The 25518-nt window shown below is 42.9% G+C and overlaps 2 protein-coding genes and 1 long non-coding RNA gene across 4 annotated transcripts in view; 2 read left to right on the top strand and 1 right to left on the bottom strand.

Moving 5' to 3' along the window:
- Nucleotides 1-1148: 1148 nt before the first annotated feature.
- On the top strand, nt 1149-11820 carry FRRS1L (ferric chelate reductase 1 like). The gene is made up of 5 exons (XM_082195188.1): nt 1149-1505; nt 2774-2858; nt 5860-5998; nt 8461-8707; nt 10171-11820. Exons 1-5 carry the CDS (start codon nt 1271-1273, stop codon nt 10341-10343), a joined length of 879 nt encoding a protein of 292 aa, XP_082051314.1. The 5' UTR covers nt 1149-1270; the 3' UTR covers nt 10344-11820.
- LOC309516456 lies at nt 2059-2767 on the bottom strand. Its single transcript, XR_014212940.1, has 2 exons — nt 2544-2767; nt 2059-2509 (listed from the first exon to the last, which is right to left on the bottom strand). It is a non-coding gene; the product is annotated as an uncharacterized lncRNA (long non-coding RNA).
- A 2647-nt stretch (nt 11821-14467) lies between the features above and the next one.
- Nucleotides 14468-25518, top strand: part of TMEM245 (transmembrane protein 245) — a 51363-nt gene continuing 40312 nt past the window's right edge. For both annotated transcript variants that reach the window (XM_082194798.1, XM_082194797.1), the window contains exons 1-4: nt 14468-15037; nt 21896-22013; nt 23191-23292; nt 23609-23719. In XM_082194798.1, coding sequence (XP_082050924.1) covers nt 14483-15037; nt 21896-22013; nt 23191-23292; nt 23609-23719 — 886 coding nt within the window. In that variant the 5' untranslated portion in view covers nt 14468-14482. The remainder of the gene's footprint in view (nt 15038-21895; nt 22014-23190; nt 23293-23608; nt 23720-25518) is intronic.

Here is a 25518-nt window from a genome sequence, read left to right as displayed (position 1 = left end):
CCCCTCCTGAAATGAGCCCCACCACCGTAGTGTCATCAGCAAACTTGATGATTTTGTTGCTGGAATAGATGGCTGTACAGTCATACGTATAGATAGTGTAGAGCAGGGGACTCAACACACAACCCTGTGGTGAGCCGGTGTTAAGGCTAAGGGCTGTGGACATGTGTGACCCTACTCTAACCCTCTGGGAACGTTCTGACAAAAAATCCAAAACCCAGAGACAGGTGGAGTTGGAGAGTCCAATCGCCTCTAGCTTGGACACCAGTCTATGGGGGAGGATAGTGTTAAAAGCAGAGCTAAAATCCACAAACAGCAGCCTCACATAACTCCCCGGCTGCTCCAGATGGGACAGAGCAGCATGGAGAGTGGTACTGATGGCGTCTTCTGTGGATCTATTTGCTCTGTATGCAAACTGGTAGTTGTCAAAAGTTGATGGAAGACAGGAGATAATGTGACGGCGCACCAGTTTCTCAAAACACTTCATGATGATTGGAGTCAGTGCAACTGGTCTATAGTCATTCAAACTACTGATTGTGGATTTTTTAGGCAGAGGGACAATAGTTGACGACTTCAGGCAGGGTGGGACAATAGACTGGTGTAAGGACTTATTGAAGATTATGCTTCAGCCTGTGAAGGCAGCAGTGACACGTGTTTGATTTTGTGGGGGAGAATCCCATTATGAAACTCACCCAGGTTCACGGGTCAAGCTCCACGTTTTGTATTGAAGCAGGGAAGACATGCGATCTTTTGATTGTAGATTTTTGGGGAGAGATGCGTGTCTATAAGCGTAGCCAGAATTTGTGGGGGGGACACACACACACAAGCATTTATTGGGGGGCGGCAAACCTCAATTTCTAATTGCTTTGTATTGATTTTGATTGATAGAGAGGGGCAGCCGTCCCCCTACTCCCCCCCCTTGGCTAGGCCCGCGTGTGTGTGTGTGTTTCCCTATGTAAAAAGCAAAAAAGACCAGGTTTCCCATGGACTCGTCCAGCCCGTGGTGGCGATGGGAAGGCGCTCTGCACATGCTCCCGAGCCCCCTTTCCCTGCCGCCTCCCCTTTCGGCCGTGGGGAGGGCGCTCTGCACATGTTCAGAGCCCTCTCCTCCCCCCACCCCCGCTCCCTCAGGCGCTGAGGAAACCGGTTCCGGGGACTGAGCCCCTCCAGCCCGGAGAGCCGCGGGAGCGGAGGCGGCCTCGGAGGCGCCGGCGCACGGAAGACGAAGCAGCCCGGCTCCAGTCAGGGGGCCGCCGCCGCCGCCGCCGCCGCCATGGCCGCGCGCGCTGCCGCCTTGCTGTGGCTGCTTCTGCTGGCCGGGCCCGCGCCGTCCTCTTCGTCGTGGGGCAGCCCGGCGAGCGGGGGCGGGGGCGCGGGGTCGGCCGGCGGGCGCGGGAGGGACGCCGACCCCGGCGGGGCCCAGGCGGGCGAGCAGCGGCAGCGCCACGACTCCTCGTACGGCACCTTCGCCAGCGAGTTCTACGACATGCGCTTCCTCTCGGACGAGGGTGAGGGGCCCGGCGGGAGAGAGAGGGGCTTCGGAGGAGAGCGCGGCCGGCCGGCGCCTCTCGCCCCCCTCGGCGGGGCCCAGGCGGGAAGGCCTTCCCCCGGCGGCGGCCCCCTTCGCCCCTTCAGGGCTCCTCGGGCCCACCGCTCGGAGCACCGCAAGCAGCCAGCGGGGATCCCCCGGGAAAGCGGGCGCCGGAGGGCGGGAGAGGCGAAGCGACGCCTCCCGGGACCAGCCTGCTAAGAAAGGGCCCTGGCTGGATCTGGCCAAAGGCCCTATTATTATTATTATTATTATTATTATTATTATTATTATTATTATAGCTTTTTCCTGGGTACACGGGGTGGGGTACTTTTTTCTGGGGGTATACATACTCCTAAACATTTTGTGAATCTGTTTGGCCTCATTGAGGGGCAGTATATAGCCCAATGGTTGCCATCAATTTGATTTGAATTAATTTTAGAATGAAATGATTTTAGAGTGTTGTATTATTTTATTGTTGTTAGCTGCCCTGAGCCCGGCTTTGGCTGAGGAGGGCAGGATATAAATACAATTTATTATTATTATTATTATTATTATTATTATTATTATTATTATTATTTCAATATGAGTAGGAAAAGGAGAGTATCCCTAAACGTTTTTTAAGGAAAAAAGATGATGATGATGATGATGATGATGATGATTTTCCCTGACGGGAACTCAAGGAGGCTTGTGGATCAAAATAAGAACGCCTTAAAACAAGGGGGAGAGCAAACCCCCCCAAATAACAAAGCAATTAAACTATATATGCCAGGATTATATCTCTCTATCCTGGCAGTTTGGTTTATTATATGTTTATTATATTCTGCCACATATTTAATTTTTTGCTTTGATTCTTCAAGGTTACCCTTTACAGATCAAAATAAGAATGCCTTAAAACGAGGGGGAGAGCGAACCCCAAAATTAACAAAACAATTAAACATTAATAAATTAAAACTATATACGCCAGGGTTAGATCTGTCTTATCTATCTATTCTGGCAGTTTGGAATATATATATACGAAAGCATATATATATATATATATATATATATATATGCCCTGCCTCCCGCCCCCTAAAATAAAGAACGGCTAAAAACAAGTGGTGAGGAGCAACCCAAATTTTAAAAAATTTAAACATTGATAGAATTGGAACTATATATGCCAGGACAAAACTTACTTATATGAAAGTTTATTCTTTAAAAGAAAGTATATTCTGCCACATATTTAATTATTTGTTTTGATTCTTCAAGGTTATCCTTTTCCTACTGCTCCTCCAGTGGATCCATTTGCAAAAATTAAAGTGGATGACTGTGGGAAAACAAAAGGATGCTTTAGGTCGGTATGAAACATGTTTGCTTTTAAGTTTATAAATGCTGACATTCTGGCTCCCAAACATGTGCTGTCCATGAATTGTTTATATAAATGTTTAATACTAGTATATATCTATGGCTGTTACATTGCAATCTTGAGTCCAATGACATGCATGTTTACTGGAATTTGAAATATATTTTCCACTTAAGAACTCTTGTTTGCCAAACCTTATTTATTTTTTAAATATGTTTTTATTGTCTATTGCTTGTGGTTCACTGCTGTGAACTCCTTTAGCGGGAAGGGTGGTATAGAAATGCAATCCATCCATCCATCCATCCATCCATCCATCCGTCAATCAGTACATTTATTAAATTACCTATGTACTACCTTTTGGTGCATAGCCTACCCAAAGTTTTCTGTTTTCATAAAAACACAATCCATATAAAAATATCTCTTTTTTCTGGGGTAACCAAAATAACGAGACCGTATTACAGAAGCTATTGATAACCTTTCAGCTAGTAGTAGCCAGGTTCGAAGTTGCAAAAAACTGGAATATGACTGAGATGTGAATGATTGATGCCTGAACTTAAGAGATTATGGCACACAGCCATTGGACAGAAAGTTGCATTTACCGTATTTTTTGCACCACAACACTCACTTTTTTCCTCCTAGAAAGTAAGGGGAAATGTCTGTGCGGGTTATGGAGCGAATGCCTGCGGGTGGCGGGGGGGGGGGATCTGCTGCAGTCGTGAGCAGAGGATCCATGGTTCCCCTTCCTTCCCTCCTCCGTGGTTACAAAGCATGGATCCACATGGATCCTCAGGATTTTTGCATTGGGCTGCTCCAAACTCACTGTCAGATCACAAGTCTGTGGCCACAGCATGAACCACAAAAATCATTCACCCACTGTTTCGTTTAGAATATTTTTTTCTTGTTTTCCTCCTCTAAAAATTACGTGCGTGTTATGGTCTGGTGCGTGTTATAGAGCGAAAAATACGGTAATTTAAGACTGGCAAAGACTAAAGTAATGATGATGGGCTCCTGTGTGACTTGGAACTTGTTTGCAGTATACATGAAGGAATTCATGGCACTTGCCGTACCAACTTTGTTTCTTAAACTCAGACCGAGATTAACGCCTGAAGAAATTCCCCAAGTCTACTTTTGCTAAAAATATGGGTGGCCCAAATGTTTAGGTGGACCTTGTTTGACAGATTGGTGTTGGATGGTGTCGTTGTGACTACCTGCTTCGTATCGTCAGCTTTTTAGTTGTATCTCTAAATGCTCAAAAAAGTTTAAAAACATAGAGACATACAGTATGTGTTCTAGATATTTAATGATAATAAACTGTTCTTTCTTCTTTTGGTGTAACCCACTGTGCAACCCCAGGATGATGGATGAAATATAAATCTCAATAATAAATAAATAAGTAATTGATGGAAAACTGTTCATTTTGACAGTGTAGACGAAATTGATTGATGATCTGGCCTACCTGGGTGTAGAAAACAAGAATAGCATCATCTACATGGATAACAATTGAAGGATAACCTTAAGAGTAGAATGGAAACAACTTAGTTTGCTGTTTTCATTTTAAAATGCTTACATTGGAAAAGGATCTCAGAGACTTAATCACATTTTTTTTTAAAAAAATAAATAGGCTTTTCTGTATCTCAGCCAATCAGAACTGTCTCCTTAAGTCTTTCATTCCAGAAATTTAGTATAAATTGTTGTTCCAGTAACACCAGCTCAGCTTAATAGGATACTCTCTGCTGCCAAACTTAAATGTTGCTAAGAACTTTTTTTTAAAATGTTTGTAGTGGTATACTTAAGATTATATCAGGAAATACTGTAGCTTTAGACCCTTTCTTGATTTTACTGAATGTAATTGAGGAAATTATGTACAGTGTATTGATTGCTGTGGTGAGTTATAGATGAAGCATTGGAAAGCCCCTCAACCTCTTGCAGTTTGGAAGTGGCAATTGAAATGACTAGATTCGGCTGAAATTGACAAATCAGCAGAAGCAATTAATAAAGGAGAAGGGTCTCTTGCAATGCACCAATGTCACAAATGAATAGATTAATAGTTTAGTAGAATATACATTAAGCTAAACTTGATTTTGGTTTTGTGATCTTTGTCACCAATTCTTTATGTTTTGGGGTTTATGTTTACCCCATTTTCAGCGATGCATGATAATGCTTTTGCACATTTTATGTAATAATATTAGTAGTTTGCTTGATGAGGTTAAGAGAAAGGGCCTTATCCAATATGGAATCTGGATTATGAATTATTTCCCCAGGTATATTTGATAGACCTTCCCAACATCCATTTTTTAAATGTGCATTAAAACTGTTCAGTCATTTTTCTTCTCTTTGGAATTTCTGCTCTTCTGTTTTTATTGTTTTGGTTTTGTTGATTTATAGTTTGATTAGACACACTCTTTTTATGTTAAGATTTTGTAAGTAGGCATAGTGCCAAGAGAAGTGGATCACACCTTTTTAATACAAGTAATAAAAATAATAAAGTTATTTTGGGACATTTGTGAAACTACTTCCTCATTCAGCTAAATCGCTGTGCTAGTGCAATGATTAGTGCTAACGCAATGGGACTCCATCCCCAAGTGTATGTCTGGAAGATTGGGGAAAGCCCCATGACGAATTTGGGTGGTGAAGGTTCCCTTATCCTAATGGATGCTGCAACTTAGCACTATGTTGAATATAACCCTAAGTTATTATAAAAAGTAATTCATGATTTGCTAAATAATAAAAACACCAGAGGCCCAATCTAGAGACATTTAGGCTTGGGTGTCTCTATATGATGCCTACATTTGTGTGCTTAATATTGCTGTCCTATGCATGCTCAGTGATTGGACTGCAGTGCTATTTGCCATAGATTTCCATCAGACATAACACTAAGTCAGTAGCAAATTTTTCAGCTGGATTGAAAGTACAGGTTGACTTAAACAGAAACGTTCCTTGTATATCTCTGAATTATAGGCAGTGATTTTTTTGTCTCCTCTGTCACATGTAGGTATGGTAAACCAGGATGTAATGCAGAGACTTGTGACTACTTTCTCAGTTACCGCAGAATAGGAGCTGACATAGAGTTTGAACTGAGTGCCGAGACAGATGGTTGGGTAGCTGTGGGATTTTCCTCTGATAAGAAAATGGTAAGATGGTGTTAATAATAATGAAGCACTGATTCATTTTTGAGAAAGAAAGGACATATGAATAAAAATTAAGTTAATGTATTGATTTGCACAATTGTATACTTGGACATGAAATGGTAAGTTAGAAAAGTGTTAAAAGTAAAACCTTTCCATTTTATGCCCAAGGTCCACTTGTTTGATGTTAGACTGGGTGCTCAAGCAATGGGGAATGAAAACACAAGTGAGGGCAATTCTTTTATGCCATTCTTGATGTTGGACAGGTCCTTTCTCTTTTAAATTTTTTTAAAAATTGATTTTCAGGTAGTTAAAAAAATAAATAAATCCCTAGAAGTAAAGTACAAAATATTGTACAACTTTCGTATTTATCAAGGGTGCCCACAAACACCAAATTAATAGTGCCCCCAAGCGCTTTGAAAAAATAAGACTCAAAGCAGATGGCAAAGATTATTGGAATTGTTTGAGGGATATATGAAATAAAGAGCTCTTTTCTCTTTGTCTGATGAACACCCTCTCTATTTCTACCATAATTTACCACCACCGTGTTAGGGCTGCTTAGGGAGCTGCTATGGATGGTCTGTGCTCAGTGTCAGGGCATTCTTTGGGCACAGAGGGAAAGAAAGTTGTGAAGCATCAGCACATGTGAATGGCCAAACAGTAAGAAGGCTTTTGCTTATCCAGGCCTGGTATAAATAAATAGCAGAAGGCCTGGTCAACAGAACAGTGCATTTCACCTTTCAGTTCAATGTTGAGATTTGAAGTCTGGAGCTAGAGATCACAGCCTCCGAACATGGACTTGCTAGTCATCCTGACGCTGGATGAAGGGGGAGGTTTACCCTTTCAGCAACTGGGGGGTACTTGGTACTTGTCTAGTGGCAAAAATCTGCTTTAAAGCATCTCAGATGAAGCTGTAAAGCACTGTGGAGCGTTTGTCAGCCCGAGGAACATACCCTTCTTGCCAGTCTTCTGCCAGTTACATGCCAGTAGTGCGCGGGGCCAGAGACAAGGTGGGCAGAGCAATATGTCTAAATTTTGCCTGTGTGCAACTGGGTAGTTTCTACGCACCCACATACATCCTGCTCTAGCTTGTCTCTAGAAAGTAAACATTACTAATTATTTTTACTAAGCAGCATGCAGATAGGAGTAGAAAATAGGAATAGGGGGAAAAACCTGTTGATGCTTCACAGCTTTTCTCTGAGATCACATTTTCCAGAACACAGAATACTCACACATTTGCTTAGTCATGGGGCCAGACTTGCCATGTTCATGCATACAGCATAGCAGCAGAGTTAAAAGCAACGTGCATTTTACCTTTGTGTGCTCAGTCAGTAGAGGCATTTCTGTCCCAACTCTTCTGTTATTGGAGGTGGGTTGGGAGAAAAGTGCTTGGGGTGATGGACCTTGGGAAGCATTCAACTTCCCTCACGCAGACACCAATTTGATGTCAAACTTGGATTTGCCTACCCTGACTTGCACATGAAGAAGGCAGCTACATGGACAGCAAATAGATATAACAGGAGTAGCCCTATTTTAATCCCTAGAAAAGTCATAAAAAGAGAAATGTTGGAAATGCCTGTTTTCAGCCTTACTTCTTGGTATCTCTTGGGTAACCCATTATTGTTATTAGTAGAGTATAGCTGGCAGAATCTAGGCAGGGGGTAAGTATCTGTTTAAATCAGGAAGAACTTTCTGATAGAATCAGCCTATATATACACCCTTGTGCAAATTAATTGAAACAAAGCATGTTTTCTATCTTACTCGTAATCCTGTACTCAAAACAAACACAAAAAGTCAGTTGATGATTATGGTGTCGGAAGCCAGCAGCCAATAGAAGGAATGATGTGCTTGCCACAATATATTGAGGTTCTACGAAAGAGAGTTATTCCAGAGCTGGAAAAGAGGTATCTTGACGGTACTGGGATATTGCAGCAGGATCTAGCCCCCTGTCACACATCGAAAATGGTGAAGAAATTCATGACAGAGCAGCAAATACAGGTACTTGATTGGCCAGGGAATTCCCTGGACGTAAATTCCATTGAGAATTTGTGGGCTATGTGCAAAAGTTGCCTCCGTGCTGTAGACTGTACGGCTATGGAGAAGCTCATTCAGGCGCTGATTCAAGTGTGGTACAGGCATCCGAAAATCAACAGTGACTGTTCGAAACTAGTAGACTCCATGCCAAACCGTGTTCAAATGCTGCTTAAAAATAGCAGAGGTCCTATCCGTTACTAATGTACGTATATGTGAGTTTTGTACATGTATATGTGAGTTTTGTACAATAAACTACACTGTTTGTTTCAATTAATCTGCACAAGGGTGTAGTAGGGACACCTCTTCCTGCTTAAGAGATTTGTTACTGTTAATGGTTTGTCTGTGATTTGAAGATCTCATGTGAACAGTTCCTTCGTTTCTAATGGGTACAGGTGATGTAAGAGTGGAATCCTTATTTTGGTTTCTCCATTTAGGGTGGAGATGATGTCATGGCTTGTGTTCACGATGACAATGGAAGAGTCAGAATACATCACTTCTACAATGTTGGACAGTGGGCAAAAGAAATCCCAAGAAATCCTGCTAGAGACGAAGAGGGTCTTTTTGAAAACAACCGTGTAACATGTCGATTCAAGCGTCCTGTGAAGGTTCCCAGAGATGAAACTATTGTAGATCTTCATCTGAGCTGGTATTATTTATTTGCTTGGGGCCCAGCAATTCAGGGTAAGTTGTTCTTCTTTTGAGTTTCTAATTAACTGCAGTTAATTTAAAGCAGCAGTGTTTTCCAGTAGGAATGCATGAAGTTAGCAATATCTAATCCATCATGTATTCACCATAAGCAGAACTAATTCCATTCCACTGTAGTTTGCATGATTTGTATTTAAGCTGTCATTGCTATGCTTTATTTTTTAGTTCATGATGTCACTTGAAGAAGTTACATAGCACTCCAGAATTATTGTAGTTTTGTCTCTTCTCTCAATCCAAAGCATGTTCGCTCAACCTTATTAGGGAGATCTCCCCAATAAGTAAGTATACTTAGGTTTTTATTGTAGAGAACTCAGTTCCTTGCACTATGCCTATATGCTGGCAAGGAGACCTTCACGTTCCCAGGAATTGGCAGCTGTTACAGATCTATGCATAGCTTTCTTTGCTGTAAGAAGATACCTCGCAAAGGACCAAGCCATACCAGACTACCTTGCTACCATCTTTGATGTAGGAATGCATGCTTTGCACATTAAAAAAAGAGCAAAATACAGTGGAACCTCAGGTTGCGAACGTGATCCGTGTGGGAGGCAGGTTTGCAACACGCAGCGCTGCATCTGCACACGTGCAGCTCGTGATTCGGCATTTCTGTGCATATGCAAAGGGCAATTTAGTGCTTCTGCACATGCGCCAGCGCCAAAACCCAGAAGTGACCCATTCTGGTACAGTGGTGCCCCGCAAGACGAACGCCTCGCGAGACGAAAAACTCGCAAGACGAAAGGTTTATTCGTTTTCGAGTTGCTTCGCAAGATGAATTTCCCTATGGGCTTGCTTCGCAAAACGAAGCTTGCCCCCGCACCCCGGACCTCTTTTGAAGCAAGGGGCAGCGGGGAGAAGATCGCTTCTCCCCGTTGCCAGCCCCGCAATCTCCGGGGACAGAGAGATCTGTCCCCGGACCCCTTTTGAACCATGGGGCGGCAACGGGGAGAAGCGATCTTCTCCCCTCCACCCCTTGCTTCAAAAGAGGGGACAGAGGGGAAGGTGCGCAATTCTCCCCGCTGCCCCTTCCCTTGCTTTAAAACGGGTCCGTCCCCGGACCCCTTTTGAACCAAGGGCGACAACGGGGATAAGCGATTCTCCCCGCTGCCCCTTCCCTTGCTTTAAAACAGGTCCGGGGACGGTCCCTGGACGGTCTCCATAGGAATGCATTGATTGATTTTCAATGCATTCCTATGGGAAACCGTGCTTCGCAAGACGAAAAACTTGCGGAACGAATTAATTTCGTCTTGTGAGGCACCACTGTACTTCTGGGTTCGGTGTGGTGCGCAACCCGAAAATGCGTAACCTGAAGTGTCTGTAACCCGAGGTACCACTGTATTGGATCAGACTGACCATTTTGAATGCTAGCTAGTTAGCGAGAAATAGAGTTAACATCTTAAGCAACCCTGCTCAATTTCTTGCTCTCTGTTCTTTAACTATTTTAGGTTCTATAACTAGGCATGACATAGATTCTCCACCTGTCTCGGAGCGTGTGGTCAGTATTTACAAGTATGAAGATATTTTTATGCCGTCAGCTGCCTATCAGACCTTCTCTTCTCCATTCTGCTTGTTGCTTATTGTTGCATTGACATTCTATTTATTGATGGGAACCCCATGACGACTGCAAACAGAGACCATTGCTCAGGACAGGAGCTTTTTCTATTGGAAATGGTATCACTGGACACTTAGTTATTCATTGGCAGCTTGAGCTCCTCTGCTACCTGAGCCATAGTTGTGTGCCAAACAATCATGGTATTTGAGAATAACCAAGGATCAATTGTACTTGGCAGAACATTTTTAGTAGATATATAACTTGTTTCATGAAAGATTAAGGCTGCGTTCCTTTTACTTACTAGGGAGAAAGCCTAGCCGAACACAGCATGACTTACTTCTGAGTAGACATAGAAAGGATTGCATTGTTAAACCTATGGGTGTGATGGTGAATTATTATGAGAAACACGTAAATTCTATTTCCTAACTCTAAATTACATTTAATTGAGTAAATAAAAAATAGAAATATATCATATTTCTTGAGATTATTTAGGTAACATATGTTTAAATACTTACAATTTAAGTGTCTGGTCCCAGAGTCAAAATAATGTTAATTATTTTTTTTACCTTCCCAAATAAAATTGTGCATAAGCTTAAGTATTTACAGGGCTCTAAAACAAGTCAGTATTAAAAATTATCTTTTGGGAAATGATAGAAGATAATCATTATTTAGCCAAGAAAATAACTTTTCTATCTGAAAAAGTCACCAACAGACCATTTTAAGAAAATGGCCACATTTTGCCTAATTTATTATTATTATTATTATTTTAAATCTATGCTACTGGGAAGGGGGGCTGAGAGGTTGGTGGATCTTGTAGAACTTCCTTCTCTGCAGGCAGCAAAGGAAGCTCATCCACAAATGCCGTCTTGTTCGCTCCTCCACTGTTGTTGCTCTGACAGCAATGGGGGCTGAGAAAGGGATATACTAGGTTGGAGGCGTGAAACCAGTGGGAAGGGAACCATTTTAATAATGTGTGAAGGGGAAAAGGGGAAAGAAAAAGTCATTTACCCCCAACTAAAGCTAAAGCAAGTCTGGCAGGACTTAGGAAATTATAGTTCCTCTGCCCCCTTCAAATTGTTTCATAGGCAAAAGTAGTGCCATTGGAAAAGTGAAAATAATAGCTAAGTTTCCAGTATGGAGTGTACATTTTCTGGAAAAAGCAGCACTATATGAGGTAAGTGACTTAAAAGAAGATGTTTACATGTGTATATATTTTGACACAATTTGTGTTCAGTTTCTTATGTATGCATAAATGTGAAGCAAGTGAAAGAAGAAAAAAAGAACCCTTTTATCTTGTATTTTTCCTTTATTTGAAATGATATCTCCAAGGGTACGGAAATATAATTTATGTTGCTGACATGGAATCAATATAAAGGAACGACTTGTTCCTCAGAACTATGAATGAACTAAAAAGTGTATTTGAACTAAATGTGTATTTCTACAAAATGTTCAGTACATGGAAATGTAAAAAGAGGTCAGTATTATGTCAGATTTACTGTGTGAAATATGAGTGACAAAAGATAAGTAAAGATAATTTGATGCAGTTTGCATTCTGACTTTCTTTTGTTAGGCTTTATACCTCACAAGCATTTGCTTAAAACAACTATGATCTCAGTGCATTTGAAGCATCATCTCCTTGGTGTATAACACACACACACCCTCCGCCAAATGAAGTAAAAAAATGAGTTTGTTTTCAGTACATGTACAGAGGAAGCCAGGCTGAAAGAGGAAGTGGAGGAGTTAGTAGCCAGCAACAGTCAAATTTAGCTCATTGCAGCTTCTGTGAGCTTACGAACAGGGGCATTTAGTGGGGGAGTTTAAGGGGGGATCCAGAGTACTGGGCGGTCGAGGGAGCTGCTGCAGTGACCTGCAACATCTGTGCCATGTTTTTCTTTCTGCCGGAGAATATGCAAACTGGTTGTTTTGCTGGAAGAGAAGGTGCTGCAACTTGTGACCCACCTAGCCCCAGTTCAAGCAATAGGACAACATGCAAAGTTTCTCGACAGAGCTGCATCACACTGTTGTCTCATGTTAAGCTTGTGGTCCACCAGGATTTATTTCACATGTACTACTAGCACTCCAAGTGTCCCCCATTTTATATTTATGCAGCTGGTTATTCCTGTCTAAGTGTAGAACCTTACACTTCCTAAAATTCATTTTGTTACTTTCAGTAGGGACAAATGTAAAGTGTACAGCTTCACCAAACACAGAAAAAAATGAAAAAATATTAAGGTGCCAGTCTACATAAAGTGTTCAAAAGACCTGGCTAGAACAGAAAGGTATTCTTGTGGCACTGGAAAGATGCCAAGGGTACACTAGGTTGGCCTTTCTAGGAAAGCTGTTCCATAAAAGCCCTCTCCTTGGTTACTGCCCATCTTACTTCTTCAATCAATGTTCTTTAAACCTTAGGGTCAATCCAAGAATGCAGTCCGTGAGTTGGGTCTCTTGCTCAACCTACTAAGGTGCAAACATTAAGCATTGCAATATACACTGGTCCAGCTGGTGGCAGCAGCAGTCTCTCTTAAGACCTCCCTCCCAAATCAACTGAGCAAGTTGCAATATTACCGTATTTTTTGCTCTATAAGACTCACTTTTCCCCTCCTAAAAAATAAGGGGAAATGTGTGTGCGTCTTATGGAGCGAATGCAGGCTGTACAGCTATCCCAGAAGCCAGAACAGCAAGAGGGATTGCTGCTTCCACTGCACAGCGATCCCTCTTGCTGTTCTACCTTCTGAAATTCAGAATATTTTTTTTCTTGTTTTCTTCCTCCAAAAACTAGGTGCGTCTTGTGGTCTGGTGCGTCTTATAGAGCGAAAAATACGGTATTTGCAATAACTGAGCAGATTGCAATAGTCTGACCAGCAGCTGTTAACAGAAAGGATGTGTACCTACAATTTTGCCCATGGTATGATTATTTTCCACCTAGTCATTTTGATACGTTGGCACCCCATTTGCAAATTTTAACAATTCCAAAATACTGACGTGCTTTCACTTAAAGGTAAAGGTAAAGGTACCCCTGCCCATACGGGCCAGTCTTGCCAGACTCTAGGGTTGTGCGCCCATCTCACTCAAGAGGCCGGGGGCCAGCGCTGTCCGAAGACACTTCCGGGTCACGTGGCCAGCGTGACATCGCTGCTCTGGCGAACCAGAGCCGCACACGGAAACGCCGTTTACCTTCCCGCTTGTAAGCGGTCCCTATTTATCTACTTGCACCCGGGGGTGCTTTCGAACTGCTAGGTTGGCAGGCGCTGGGACCGAACGACGGGAGCGCACCCCGCCGCAGGGATTCGAACCGCCGACCTTTCGATCGGCAAGCCCTAGGCGCTGAGGCTTTTACCCACAGCGCCACCTGCGTCCGTGCTTTCACTTACGCAGTGTTAAATATATTGCCTTCAGTTGTACTTAGGGTCGATTTCAAAAATTTCCACTGGAAAAACATTGATGCCCATGTGGAGATGGCAGTATTGAATCAGTAGCTCATGTGCTTCTAGCTTGCTCTCTTTATAAAGATTTGAGGAGTAAGGTTATTACCCCTCTACTACTACCCATACTCAACCATTGCTGTGTCCTAGCAGATTAAGATAACCAGGTGACAGCAAATACTGATGTCAGATATCAGTCAGTAGAGCATGAGACTTTTAAACTCAGGGTCGTGGGTTGGAGTTCCATGTTGAGCAAAGGATTCCTTGGTTGGATTAAATGAACCTCTTGGGTCCTTCTAATTTTCTATGAATGTGGGGGTTTTTTTTATTAAAAAAGGTTATTTTTTTAAAAAAGCTTCCAGCACAGCTATCTGCACGCATGCTCTGCCTGTACGTAATTGGCACAATAAAAGCAACAAATCAGAAGGTGGGGACAAGCACAAAAGGGAACGCCTATTGGTGTGAATGGGAACCCAGGCTCCTCTGCTAAGACTGCATTTCCCAGGACCCCTCAAAATCATGCCACAACCTGGGAGAATGAAAAGAACTACGTCTCCCAGCATCCCCCGCGGGCTCCAGCCAATGCCACGCCCGGAGAAGAAAAAAGAACTACATCTCCCAGCACGCACTGCAGGCTCCAGCCGAAACCACGACCCGGGAGAAGGAAAAGAACAAGCAGCCGCCTGAGGGGAAAAGAAAACACTACAGCCCCCAGCATCCTCCGCGGCCCCTTCCTCTGAGGCGGCCCCTCAGCCGCGGTCCGGCGTCGCCGGCGCCTTGCCCATGGCCGAGAGCGGGGACCGCGGCGGTGGCGGCGGCGGCTCGCCGAGCCCGGAGCCCGCGGCGAGCCCCGGCCCTCCCGGCCGGCCGCCTGCCGCGCTGCCGCTGCCCCGCCTGGAGAAGCCCCTGCGTCAGGCCTTCTACAACACGGGCGCGCTGGTGCTGGCGGGGCTGTGCTGCGGCGCGGCGGTGCTGGTCTACTTCATCCTGGAGGCCTTCCTGCGGCCGCTGCTGTGGGCCGCGCTGTGCGGCACCTTCCTGCACCCCTTCAAGAGCTCCCTGACGGCGCTGGGCCGGGCCTGGCTGCGCCGCCTGCGCCGCTCCGGGGCGCCCGTGCTGCCCGCCGCGCTGCTGCTGCCGCTCTGCTTCGCCAACGCCGCCGCCGAGGCGCTGGGCCGCCAGCTGCTCCGCCGGAGGAGGCTCCTGGTGCTGCTGGGCGCCGGCGGGCCCGCGCTCTACGGCTGCTACGCGCTCGGGGCCTCGCTCGGGGCCCGCGCCGCGCTCGCCCAGGCCGCCGGGGTCATCGGCGCCGGGCTGGACTGCTTCAGCAGCCTCTGGGTGAGTCGGGGCGGAGGGAAAGAGAGCCTCCGGGGCATGTGCAGAGCGCGTGGGTTCCCCCCCCCCCGCCCCTTAATCGCAGTCCTCTAAAGCGCGCCCGCCCACACTCGTGCACTCCCTCGGTTCGGACAAGAGGATGCGGCTTCCCGCAAAGTGGTTTTGGGTTGCCCTTTGGTAGACCGGATTACGCCAGGAAGAAAGGAGAGGGGAAGCTGATTTAAGTTTCCCATTGAGAATGCTTCACACTTACACGGTGGTGCAAAAATGACCACTAAACCAGATTAGGTAAAGGGACCCCTGACCATTAGGTCCAGTCGTGGCCGACTCAAGATCAAGATGAGGGGCAGCAAAGTGCCAATACAAACAGGTCCAGAAGAAGAGATTTCAGTAACAACTCACTTTTTAGGTGCCCAGTTTCCAGTGGTTGCTTGTCCTTCAACTGCTGCAGTTAGCTCTCAAGAACTGTAAAAGGTAAAGGGACCCCTGACCGTTAGGTCCAGTCGTGACCGACTCTGGGGTTGCGGTGCTCATCTCGCTTTATTGGCTGAGGGAGCCGGTGTACAGCTTCCGGGTCATGTGGCCAGAATGACTAAGCCGCTTCTGGTGAACCAGAGCAGCGCACAGAAATGCCGTTTACCTTCCCGCAGGAGCAGTACCTATTTATCTACTTGCACTTTGACGTGCTTTCGAACTGCTAGGTTGGCAGGAGCAGGGACCGAGCAACAGGAGCTCACCCCGTCGCGGGGATTCGAACTGCCTGATCCGCAAGTCCTAGGCTCTTTGGCTTAACCCACAGCACCACCCGCGTCCCTCTAAACCAGATTACTTTGCAGCAAATAGGCTGCTGTTCACCCACCCACCCCTGGTTAGTACAAGAGAATGTGGCTTTGGCAGGGTGGGCTGTTTTAAACTAGCAAGAAGAAAGGGCAAAAAGCTGGTTTAAGTTTTCCGTTTTTAGACACCTTTACACCTAAACTGTGACCGCTAAACCAGATTAATTCACAACAAAGCTAGTATTATTTACATGATTTCATCTTTCCAGGTTTTACATCACTTCTCATACTGTATATACATTTCACATGCTTTCCTTGTTTACCTAGAAAGCATGTGTCTTTGAACTATTAGGCTATGTGGTTAGTAGGAATGTAGGAACTTGAACACTGGATAATTTTGTCTTCTTTCCTGTGTTGCTCTTTTGGTTTCACTCAGCCTTGGCCCAGCCCTACCCCTAACTCAAAATAAAGCAGCAAACAAGAATTAAACACTCATGGTTGATAAGTAGGGTGGTTAGATGAAGATAACCTGGGGTCCTTGAGCTTTAATGGATGTGGAAAAGGGAATTTCAGCAGGTGTATCTTTCATGCTCTTGTGATAGATCACAGCACAATTTGATAGTTAACTGCAAAGGTGTGACAGAAGGTCTTGGGATAAACATAGAATATGTAAACTGTATCCTGCATAATGAATTGCAGTCACTGAAACATATCTTAAGATAATTTCAAGAAGGTGCAGGTCCCAGGAAAGATTGACCCATGGCACTGTGCACAGGGCTTTAATTGAGCATTGGCTCTGCACTGGAACATGTCCAGTTTCAGCACCTAGGAGATGTGACATAATGGGTAATTTTGTTTGGGAATCACCCACATCTTGAATATTTAATCGCAGCCACTTGGAACTGCGCCCACAGAGAGGTTAGAGGATGCAGCTTCTAGGAAAGCTTGAATCCTAGCAATAGGGCTTCCTTTGAGCTGGGGCTACATTCTGGAACTTGCCTTTAACACCAGAGATCAGCCTGGAAGAGATCATCTAAACAAGTGTGCCTCAAAGTATGTGTAGAATACAGCATCTGCATTCTGGGCTGACTACGCTATTGTTCTCTGATGCTTCCAGTTGTCCTTTTGATCCCCTCCCACCACAAAAGCAACCCTCCCTCTTCTGCCCCCTTCCCTCCTCTGTTCAAAGGTGTTTATTGTCTCCCCTATTTTCAAAAAGTCATCCTTTGATGTATCTTCCCTCTCTCTTCTGCCCTTTGTCTCCAAACTCCCATTGTGTTTGACTTCCCTTCTAACTCAGATCTTGATTTTTTCTGTCTGATATCTACTCCTTGGATTCTATAGAAACTACACGCACAAAAACTATTCTGCCCTCATTCTTTACCTTTATCACTCTCCTGCTTCATTCCTTTTATGTCTTGGTCTAGGTGTCTATGGTTCTGTCTTGATATGGTTCTTTTCCCTACCAGTTTAGGCTAAGAATGGAGCTGTTATCATTCTTTCAGTTTTATTATTTTTTCAGTTTATATACCACTCTTTATCAAAAGATCTCAGGGTGGTGTACAACATTAGAAACACGATACATCAGTGCATAGTAAAAAGCATACTGACAGACAGATTAATAGTAAAATAATCATAGTAATAACAGCCCTCTTCCCCACACTTTCACAGACCATAGATTATTTAATAGCCATAGGCCTAGGTAAAGAGGACTGTTTTTGCCTGGCGTCCAAAGACATTTAATGATGGCGCCAGGTGAGCCTCTCTGGGGAAAGCATTTCAGAGTCACATAGTCACCACAGAAAAGGCTCATCCTTGGTTTTTTCCCCTCTGCTGAAATCCCTTGGGATTTGTTTTTGGCCCTCCGAACACTGTTTCTGGTTGATGGTGTCAGCACTCACTGCTTTCTGTGCCACATATGGATGACATCCAGCCTTACCTTTCTACTCCTGAACTGTCTCCCTTTCTTCAGTCCTGCATCTCCAGCTGACTCTCTGATCATCACATGCTTTTTGGTCATTTCAGTATGTCCAAAGCCAAACTTTTAATCTCCCTTCCCAAGTCCTACTCCCTCTTATGCTTGTTTATCCATTGACAAAGTTACAATCTACTCTGATGAACAGTCATGAACAGCTTTATGTCTGAGTCCTCCTTGTTTCTTGTGTTCAGTTTGTTACCAAGTAGGGCTGTGCAATAAATTGCCGTATTGTTGAATACCAGTATGGAAATAACATCATGATAAGTGTTTCAACAAGGCAATATACTGGTGAATCAAAGGTGGAGACTTGACAGCTTTCCAGGGGGTAGGTTGGCAGAAGGTCGGCGGTTCGAATCCCCGCGGTGGGGTGAGCTCCTGTTCCTCGGTCCCAGCTTCTGCCAACCTAGCAGTTTGAAAGCACACCCAAAAAAGTGCAAGTAGATAAGTACGTACCGCTCCGGCGGGAAGGTAAATGGCGTTTCCTTGTGCTGCTCTGGTTTTGGTGTTCAGTTGCGCCAGAAGCAGCTTAGTCATGCTGGCCACATGACCCGGAAAATGCCTGCTCTCTCGGCCTGTAAAGCAAGATGAGCGCCACAAACCCAGAGTCATCTGTGACTGGACTTAACTGTCCGGGGTCCTTTACCGTTTTTTGCTTGCTTGCCCTCCCTCTTTCCCTTTGATAAAAAGGGAGAGATTGATGGCTTTCAGGGGGACCGTTCTGTGGGGGTGGAATGGAGTGGAGAAGATTTAGCTGGCTGCCTTATGCTGAAATGGGAGCTTGGGTACTATGTGAGAATGATGGGGAGGGTGTTTTTAGGTAAGCAGTGCAAGCAAATGTGTGTCTACTCACATGCAAGCCGTACTGAATTCAATGAGGCTTACTCCCAGGAAAGTAGAAGTGAGTTTAGTTGAACTCAGTAGGGCTTGTGCATGCATAGATTCCATTTAGACCTCGTGAGTGGGGAAGCAGATGCAACTTGACTAGTAAATCACTTAAACTACTCTTAAATTAGTTGAAAATGTTTTAAATATATGGAAGTTTATTTAATATTTTTATTAAATCTACTACTTCCTTACATTTTAAGGCCCCCCATGGGGAGGCGCAGCAAGGCCCTCCACCACCACAGATATATATCATGATATATCAAGTTATTGTGATGTTTAGCTGTTGATATATCCTGGTGTTGAAAACCAGGTGTCGATCAAGTCATGCTGCTTCTTTCTTTTTCTCTTGCAAAAAAAATACTGTAGATTGCTTGGACTACTGCAATATTCTCTCTGGTCTTGGTTCCCCTGCATCTAAACAGATGCACCTCTCTTGTCATTTTGATGTTGTGATGCCTCTCCTTAAACCCTACACTGACTTCCAGTCTTTGCCCTTCAGAGCCGTCCATGGCCCTTCCTCCTAATCCTTCTGCTGTTGCATTCTGACGTACCCCTGCCTGTGTCCTTTTCTCCAGCTTTGCCATCTTCAGACACCTGGACGTCTGCTACCTCAAAGAGCTCACTCCTTTGTTGTCCCATAAGCTTAGAACTGCCTCCCTGTATACCAGCATCATGCTGTTTTATTTACATCTCTCAAATCCCTTCTCAAACCCCACTTTTCTGTGAAGACTGGCTCAGTCCCTAGTAGTAGTAGTAGTAGTAGTAGTAATAATACAGTGGTGCCTCGCAAGACGAAATTAATCCGTTGCGGTTTTTTCGTCTTGTGAAGCACGGCTCTTAGCGGCTACTAACGGCTTAGCGGCTTTAAGAAAAAGGAAACGAACTCGCAAGATGTTTTGTCTTGCGAAGCAAGCCCATAGGGAAATTCGTCTTGCGGAACGACTCAAAAAACGGAAAACTCATTCGTCTTGCGCGTTTTTCGTCTTGCGAGGCATTCGTCTTGCGAGGTACCACTGTAATAATAATAATAATAATAATAATAATAATAATAATAATAATAATAATTTATACCCCACCCATCCAGCTGGCTTCCCCAGCCACTCTGGGCAGCTTCCCACAAAACATTAAAAATACATTAAAACAACAGTCATTATACTTCCCTAAACTTCCTGTGCCCTGCTGTAAGTGTAACTGGCAGTGTAATCCTGTATACGTCTTTAGACAGAACTTAAATGGCTCTTGCTCCCAGGTAAACATGGGCAGGATTGCAGCTTGAAACAGTTGCTCTTTATCCTGTTGTTTCACCGTACTTCTTCTCCCTTTCTCTGTGTTGAATTTAGGTTATAGGTTCCTTGGGGCAGGGGCCTGTCTTTGAAGCACTATGCTCATTGTGGGCACTATACAAATAATTGCTTACTCTGAGAGTAAGTCAGGAAATGCAGTGTCTAGGAGAACTTGGATCCTTTTCAGAAATGAACAACTGGGCACCACGTCTCAGGGCTGTCGTTCCCACGTCAGAAGATGCGAATGATCCTGAGCCTTCTCTTGCTAGAGTTGACGCATTATGCAGAATGAGGTGGTAGAATGAAGTGATATATTTTTGTACCACTTGAGACTGAAGATTTAATTTGCGCCATGCTTGTAGTAAACAAGCATGTAAAGGGGAGAAGAGGTTGCTAAAGTTTTTTTTTTGGTGTGTTACTTTACTATATTCAGGGAGCTTCTTACACTGGTGAATATATCATAATGCAACCCTCCACCCCCAATTTACATTCAGAACTAATAAAGTGGGAAATCCCTCTTCATTCTGTGCAACATGTAGATCATAACTTACTGTGTAATACGGCATAAGATCACTGCTCAATTCACACTGCCCTGAAATAAAGACTTGTAGATATGTGTACTGTTTCAGTACATCCCTCTTTTGCACATGTAAAATCTTTATTTCTTATGGGGTACAAACATTTTACAACAACATGCTGTTTGTGTTTTTGTAATATATGTCTGACTCTTGTAGTTAGAGGTCATTGTAAACCTAAAGTTATGAAGCGTCCTGAAGAGTGAAATCTTTTAAGCATTTGCCCTTCTCACATCAAGGTTGCCATCAGGATACTTGGCATTCTTGGGGGGGGGGGGCATTCTTGTCACTAGTGTCATATGGCAAGTCCTGTTGTTAATGTTTCTATTGGTCCTACCATTGGGAAGGATTAGAGCATGTGTTAGTGTCATATTGCTGTGCTTAGTATTTTTATAGTCTTTCATATTGGTGAAGTCCTTTGTTGCTTTCACTGCCTTTTCTTAGTTACCATGATACATTTTGGGAATTGTAACAGGAACTTTTGTGAGAGTTCCTGAAGACTCTGTGGCATTAATTTCATTCCCTTATGTTGTTTCAAAAGGAATAGTGATCACTAACAAAACAGTACTTGGGTTTCGGTTCTTCAAAATGACTACTTGTTCCCATTAAACTAGAACACTTAGGGGAGCACAGTAACAAAAAGCTGAATCCAGTATGTAATACTGGATTATATAGGATTTATGCCTATATCAGGGATGGCCAGAGGTTGCACCATCTTAAAGAAAACCTTCAGTTATAGAGTAAGCACTCAGGCGCAGCCAGGAAATCTCATATAAAATGCAAAGAGGAGAAGTAGTGGGGCCAGGCAATATATTGATATATCTTCCAAAACTGGTTTGAAGTCCATATCATGATAATGGTTTCATATTTTTTGACCTGACAATATATCGTGAATCATGGTGTGGGTATGCATGTGTATGTGCCTGCTATGCAGGAATCACAATGTGGGGAAAACTGTGAAGCCACCCAATGCCTCTAAATAGTTCTATCCTTATTTCAGATGTTTTGCTATATCTGTATATCACAGTGTTGAAAACCATATATCACCCAGCCCTAATGTATAATAATAATGTATAATAATAATGTATAATAATGTATAATAGCTCATCACTTAAAACCACAGAACATCTTTTCTTTTCCATTATAGGCAAAATTCTTGTTGTACCTTGATTTTTTTTAAAAAGAGACAAGGCTGCTAGGGACTTTAAAAAGCTATTTGGATTAAAGGAAGCCCATTTTTTTTTTGTTTTTTTAATGTAATCTGTTTTTATTCTGCTTAATAATTAAAGTTGCCAGTTGGGCAGCTAACTTGGGTTTGCCAGGGATGAGTACTGATAGCTGTTTTATTCCCTTTTCCTGTTAAGATATGGACCTTGATAGCAGGCTATTTATTGACTGTATTATTCAAGTGGAACCCAAGCACTGAACGTTACTTGAGAACAATCTCTGTTCCTGTCTGGATTCTACTGCTCTTCCATTTGGGTGAGTAACCTCATAAAAATACTTATTTCATTTATTTGTTGTTTTTCAGGACTTGGCTATAAAGTATTTCTACAGATTTCTGAAAGAAATGTCTTAAACCAATTTTCAGTGAACCAGACAAAAGACCTCCCATTTCAAATACGTTATAGAATACCTTGAATTAAAACTTAATTAAAATAAATAGGGTTTATTCACAAATATGCACTAGTAAACAATGATTCATGCTGGCCTTGCAAATTGGGATTATAAATTAAGGTATGGCCATGGTTTTGCATTGTATCTGAACCATGCCTGGAATCCAGTTGTAATGGGAAACCATGGTTTTGTTCTGTGAATGAATCTGCTGGAACCTCAGGGTTGCATGCTCCCATCTTCTTTTTATTGTGCTAGAGGAGGAGTTCAAAAGGTCCCACTTCCACTTGCAAACTAACCACAGTTCCCTGTGACATCTAAACTCAGCAAGCTGGTTTGTTGAAACTACAGTGAGAATAAGTGAGGATCAAACCATGGTTCAGATCCATATCTCACTAACCAAGGGAGAATTATTGGGCTGTCTTTGTTTTTGTTTTCATTATATAATTTTTGTTTTTTATGTGTGAACCGCCCTGAGATCTACAGGTATAGCTAGAGCGGTGTACAAATTTAATAAACAAACATAGTTCAACCACAAATTTTGATGCTTAATTTCTGTGCTTAATTTGCGGTAAAACTGGAAGCTTTCACTCTGCTCTGATATGTGAAAGAAGAGGGAGGAATGTGAGAGCCCAAGGCCAACCAGATTCTGTGGACCTACAACTTCTAGACAGCATGGCCAATGGTCAGTTTAAGTCCTAGCCCAGAAACATCTGAAAGGTTATGGGTTAGCTACTCCTGATTTAGTAGGAAATGGTGGTTTCCCTTATATGAACTGCCCAGAGTGTGGTTATTTTATTACAGTTCTTGTTGTCTCCCTTTGGAAATAATACTTGTGTTTTCAGAAGTAGCATTATCAAAGTAAATATATCCAGTCAAAATGTAGTCTTTTCATTTCATCTATAATAAGGTTTTTGCAAATATCTGTCAGGTAGCGACAGTCCTACCTGATCGTTCTGTTCATTCCATTTACTAGTTTATGCATATTAGGATGTTGATTTTAGAAAGGATGTTGATTTTATTCATAGGTCCTCCTTTTTTCCAGCTTCCGCAGCAGGTTCTTGGAAGATTCCAGTGTTTTTGGTTATAGTTGTCTTAATGACTGTGGGTATGTTGCACGAACACCCAAGTGGGAAAGAGTCTTCAGGTGAGAAACTCTCTTTCTCTTGTAGTTCCATAGTAGAGATAGCTAAGCTATGGTCCTTCAGATGTGTTGGACTATAGTTCCATCAGCCCCAGCCAGCATGACCAATAATGGTAGATGATGAGAGCAGTAGACCAACATATCTGGAGGACAATGGGTTGCTTACTCCTGTTCTGGAGTATCTTAAGTGAGTGGTAGCTGCTGAAAAAGAACGTTGTCTAGGATTATTCTGGTGTGACTGAAGCTGTTCCATGAATGGGAACAGAAAAAAACCAATTAAACTACTTTCAGACCTTTATAAGTATTTTATTTTTTATAGGGGTAGAGCTTCCTGGTCAGATGGTTTCTATTGCAGCATCTACAATAGCCATGGCAATATCAATTACAGGATTTGAATCGAATAATGAGGAACATTCACCGCAATCCTCAGGTGACTGAATATTCTGTAAGAATGCTAGACATTTTTCAATATGTTTGCATGCTTTAATCTTGCTCTTTGAATTTATTAAATATATATACTGCCCTTTGTCCACGGATCGCAGGGCAGTTCAGCTATGCTTATTTTGTTACTGCTTGTTTGTTCTGTAATTCATCTTTCAGCTCTGTCATTTGTTCCTTAAGATTACTGCATAAAGTGCAAAATATGCAACTTGTATTTTAAACTGTCATGTTAATAGTGATTTTAGTGATGTGGCATTATAATGGCTGAATGCCATATTGAAAGATAACAGTTTAACTATTTGTCAGATGATAAGGCACACAAGTAAGCCTTGAGTATTTGTATGGATAAACTGTTCTCTGGGCAGGTGGTGATTACATTAGCAAGTCAGATTCTGTCAATTTAACTTGGTTTTTTAATACACTCTGCAAACAATAAGCACTATTCTCAAAATTTCACAGAACATAGTTGGAAATTTGAGAGCTGTGAGAGAAATCTCACAGGTTTTTTTTTCTTGCTAAATTGTTCAGTTGATCAAATATTAGTTTCATGTGGATTTTTTCATGATACACAAATTGATTTCTGAGATTTTAGTGACCATGTTGTCAAATTTAAATAGGGCTTCAGCACCATCCAAAACCATGGATTGCGCAAGCAATAATTCAGAACTCCATCTGTGATTTGTTCTGCCAAACTTACTTTTATGTAATGTTTATATGCATAACATACAGCTGAAACTAAATAAACCTACCAGTAGAGTAATTCCAAATATGAAGTAGCAGTTTATAAACCAAGCAAACCAAATTCAGTCAGATGACTTCTGTTTAGCCTGTTTTGATTGCAGTCTTGAGCAGTTGCTATCGTATAATATACATGACTTCAGTTCATCATTTTCGATGTTTGTTTGTGAAGGGTCAGTCATACTGTCACTCTTGCAGAAATTAATCTTGCTAGTCAAATACAGTGGTGCCTGGCAAGACGAAAATAATCCGTTCCGCAAGCCTCTTCGTCTAGCAGTTTTTTCGTCTTGCGAAGCAACCCTATTAGCGGATTAGCGCTATTAGCGGATTAGCGGCTATTAAAGGCTTAGCGGCTAAAAGGCTATTAGCGGCTTAGAAAAAGGGGGGGGGAAGCGGGAAAAAATCGAAACACTCGCAAGACGTTTTCGTCTTGCGAAGCAAGCCCATAGGGAAATTCGTCTTGCGAAGCAGCTCAAAAAGACGAATGCCTCGCAAGACGGAAAACCCGCTAGACGAAAGGGTTTTCCGTCTTGCGAGGCATTCGTCTTGTGGGGCACCACTGTACTGGAAACTCAAGGAGACGTATTCTGCACAAAACAGAAAGCTTGAATGCTCTAAGAGTATGAGAATATGCTATCAGGGAGGTTTTTATATACTATTAGATTAAACTTTTGTAATTGTAGTTCTGTGTTTTGAGCTTGTATTTTGCAGTTTTTGAGGCAAATGTATAGGTAAACTGTAATTTAGAGTTGCTTATCAACTTCTGTTTTCTGTCTACTCAATACAGTGATCTTTGGAATGCTACAGCTATGCTCTGTAAATTCAAACAGGAGACAAATCCATGGTTTACAATCATCTGTCAAACCACGTATCTGATTCTTGGTTTCAGTTGAAACTTTGTGCTAAACCATAGTTGGACTTTAGACATCACACCAAATCATGCTTAGCCAAACCTTGGCGTATGAATAGATTATTTGTATATAAGCTTCCTTTTGAGATTTCAGAATTCCAAGCATTGAGCCTTTGATTAAAACACTGCAGCAAAAGTTA

The sequence above is a fragment of the Podarcis vaucheri genome, assembly GCF_965113315.1.
Source record: "Podarcis vaucheri genome assembly, chromosome: 13".
Taxonomy (NCBI): Eukaryota; Metazoa; Chordata; class Lepidosauria; order Squamata; family Lacertidae; genus Podarcis; species Podarcis vaucheri.
The sequence above is the reverse complement of the archived record's forward strand: the minus strand, read 5'-3'. Positions and strand labels throughout refer to the sequence as shown.

Coding starts and splice junctions, on each gene's coding strand:
- FRRS1L (XM_082195188.1), top strand. CDS start 1,271: ATGGCCGCGCGCGCTGCCGCCTTGCTGTGGCTGCTTCTGCTGGCCGGG. Junction 5,999..8,460: donor TTTCCTCTGATAAGAAAATG/GTAAGATGGTGT, acceptor TTCTCCATTTAG/GGTGGAGATGATGTCATGGC. Junction 8,708..10,170: donor TTGGGGCCCAGCAATTCAGG/GTAAGTTGTTCT, acceptor TAACTATTTTAG/GTTCTATAACTAGGCATGAC.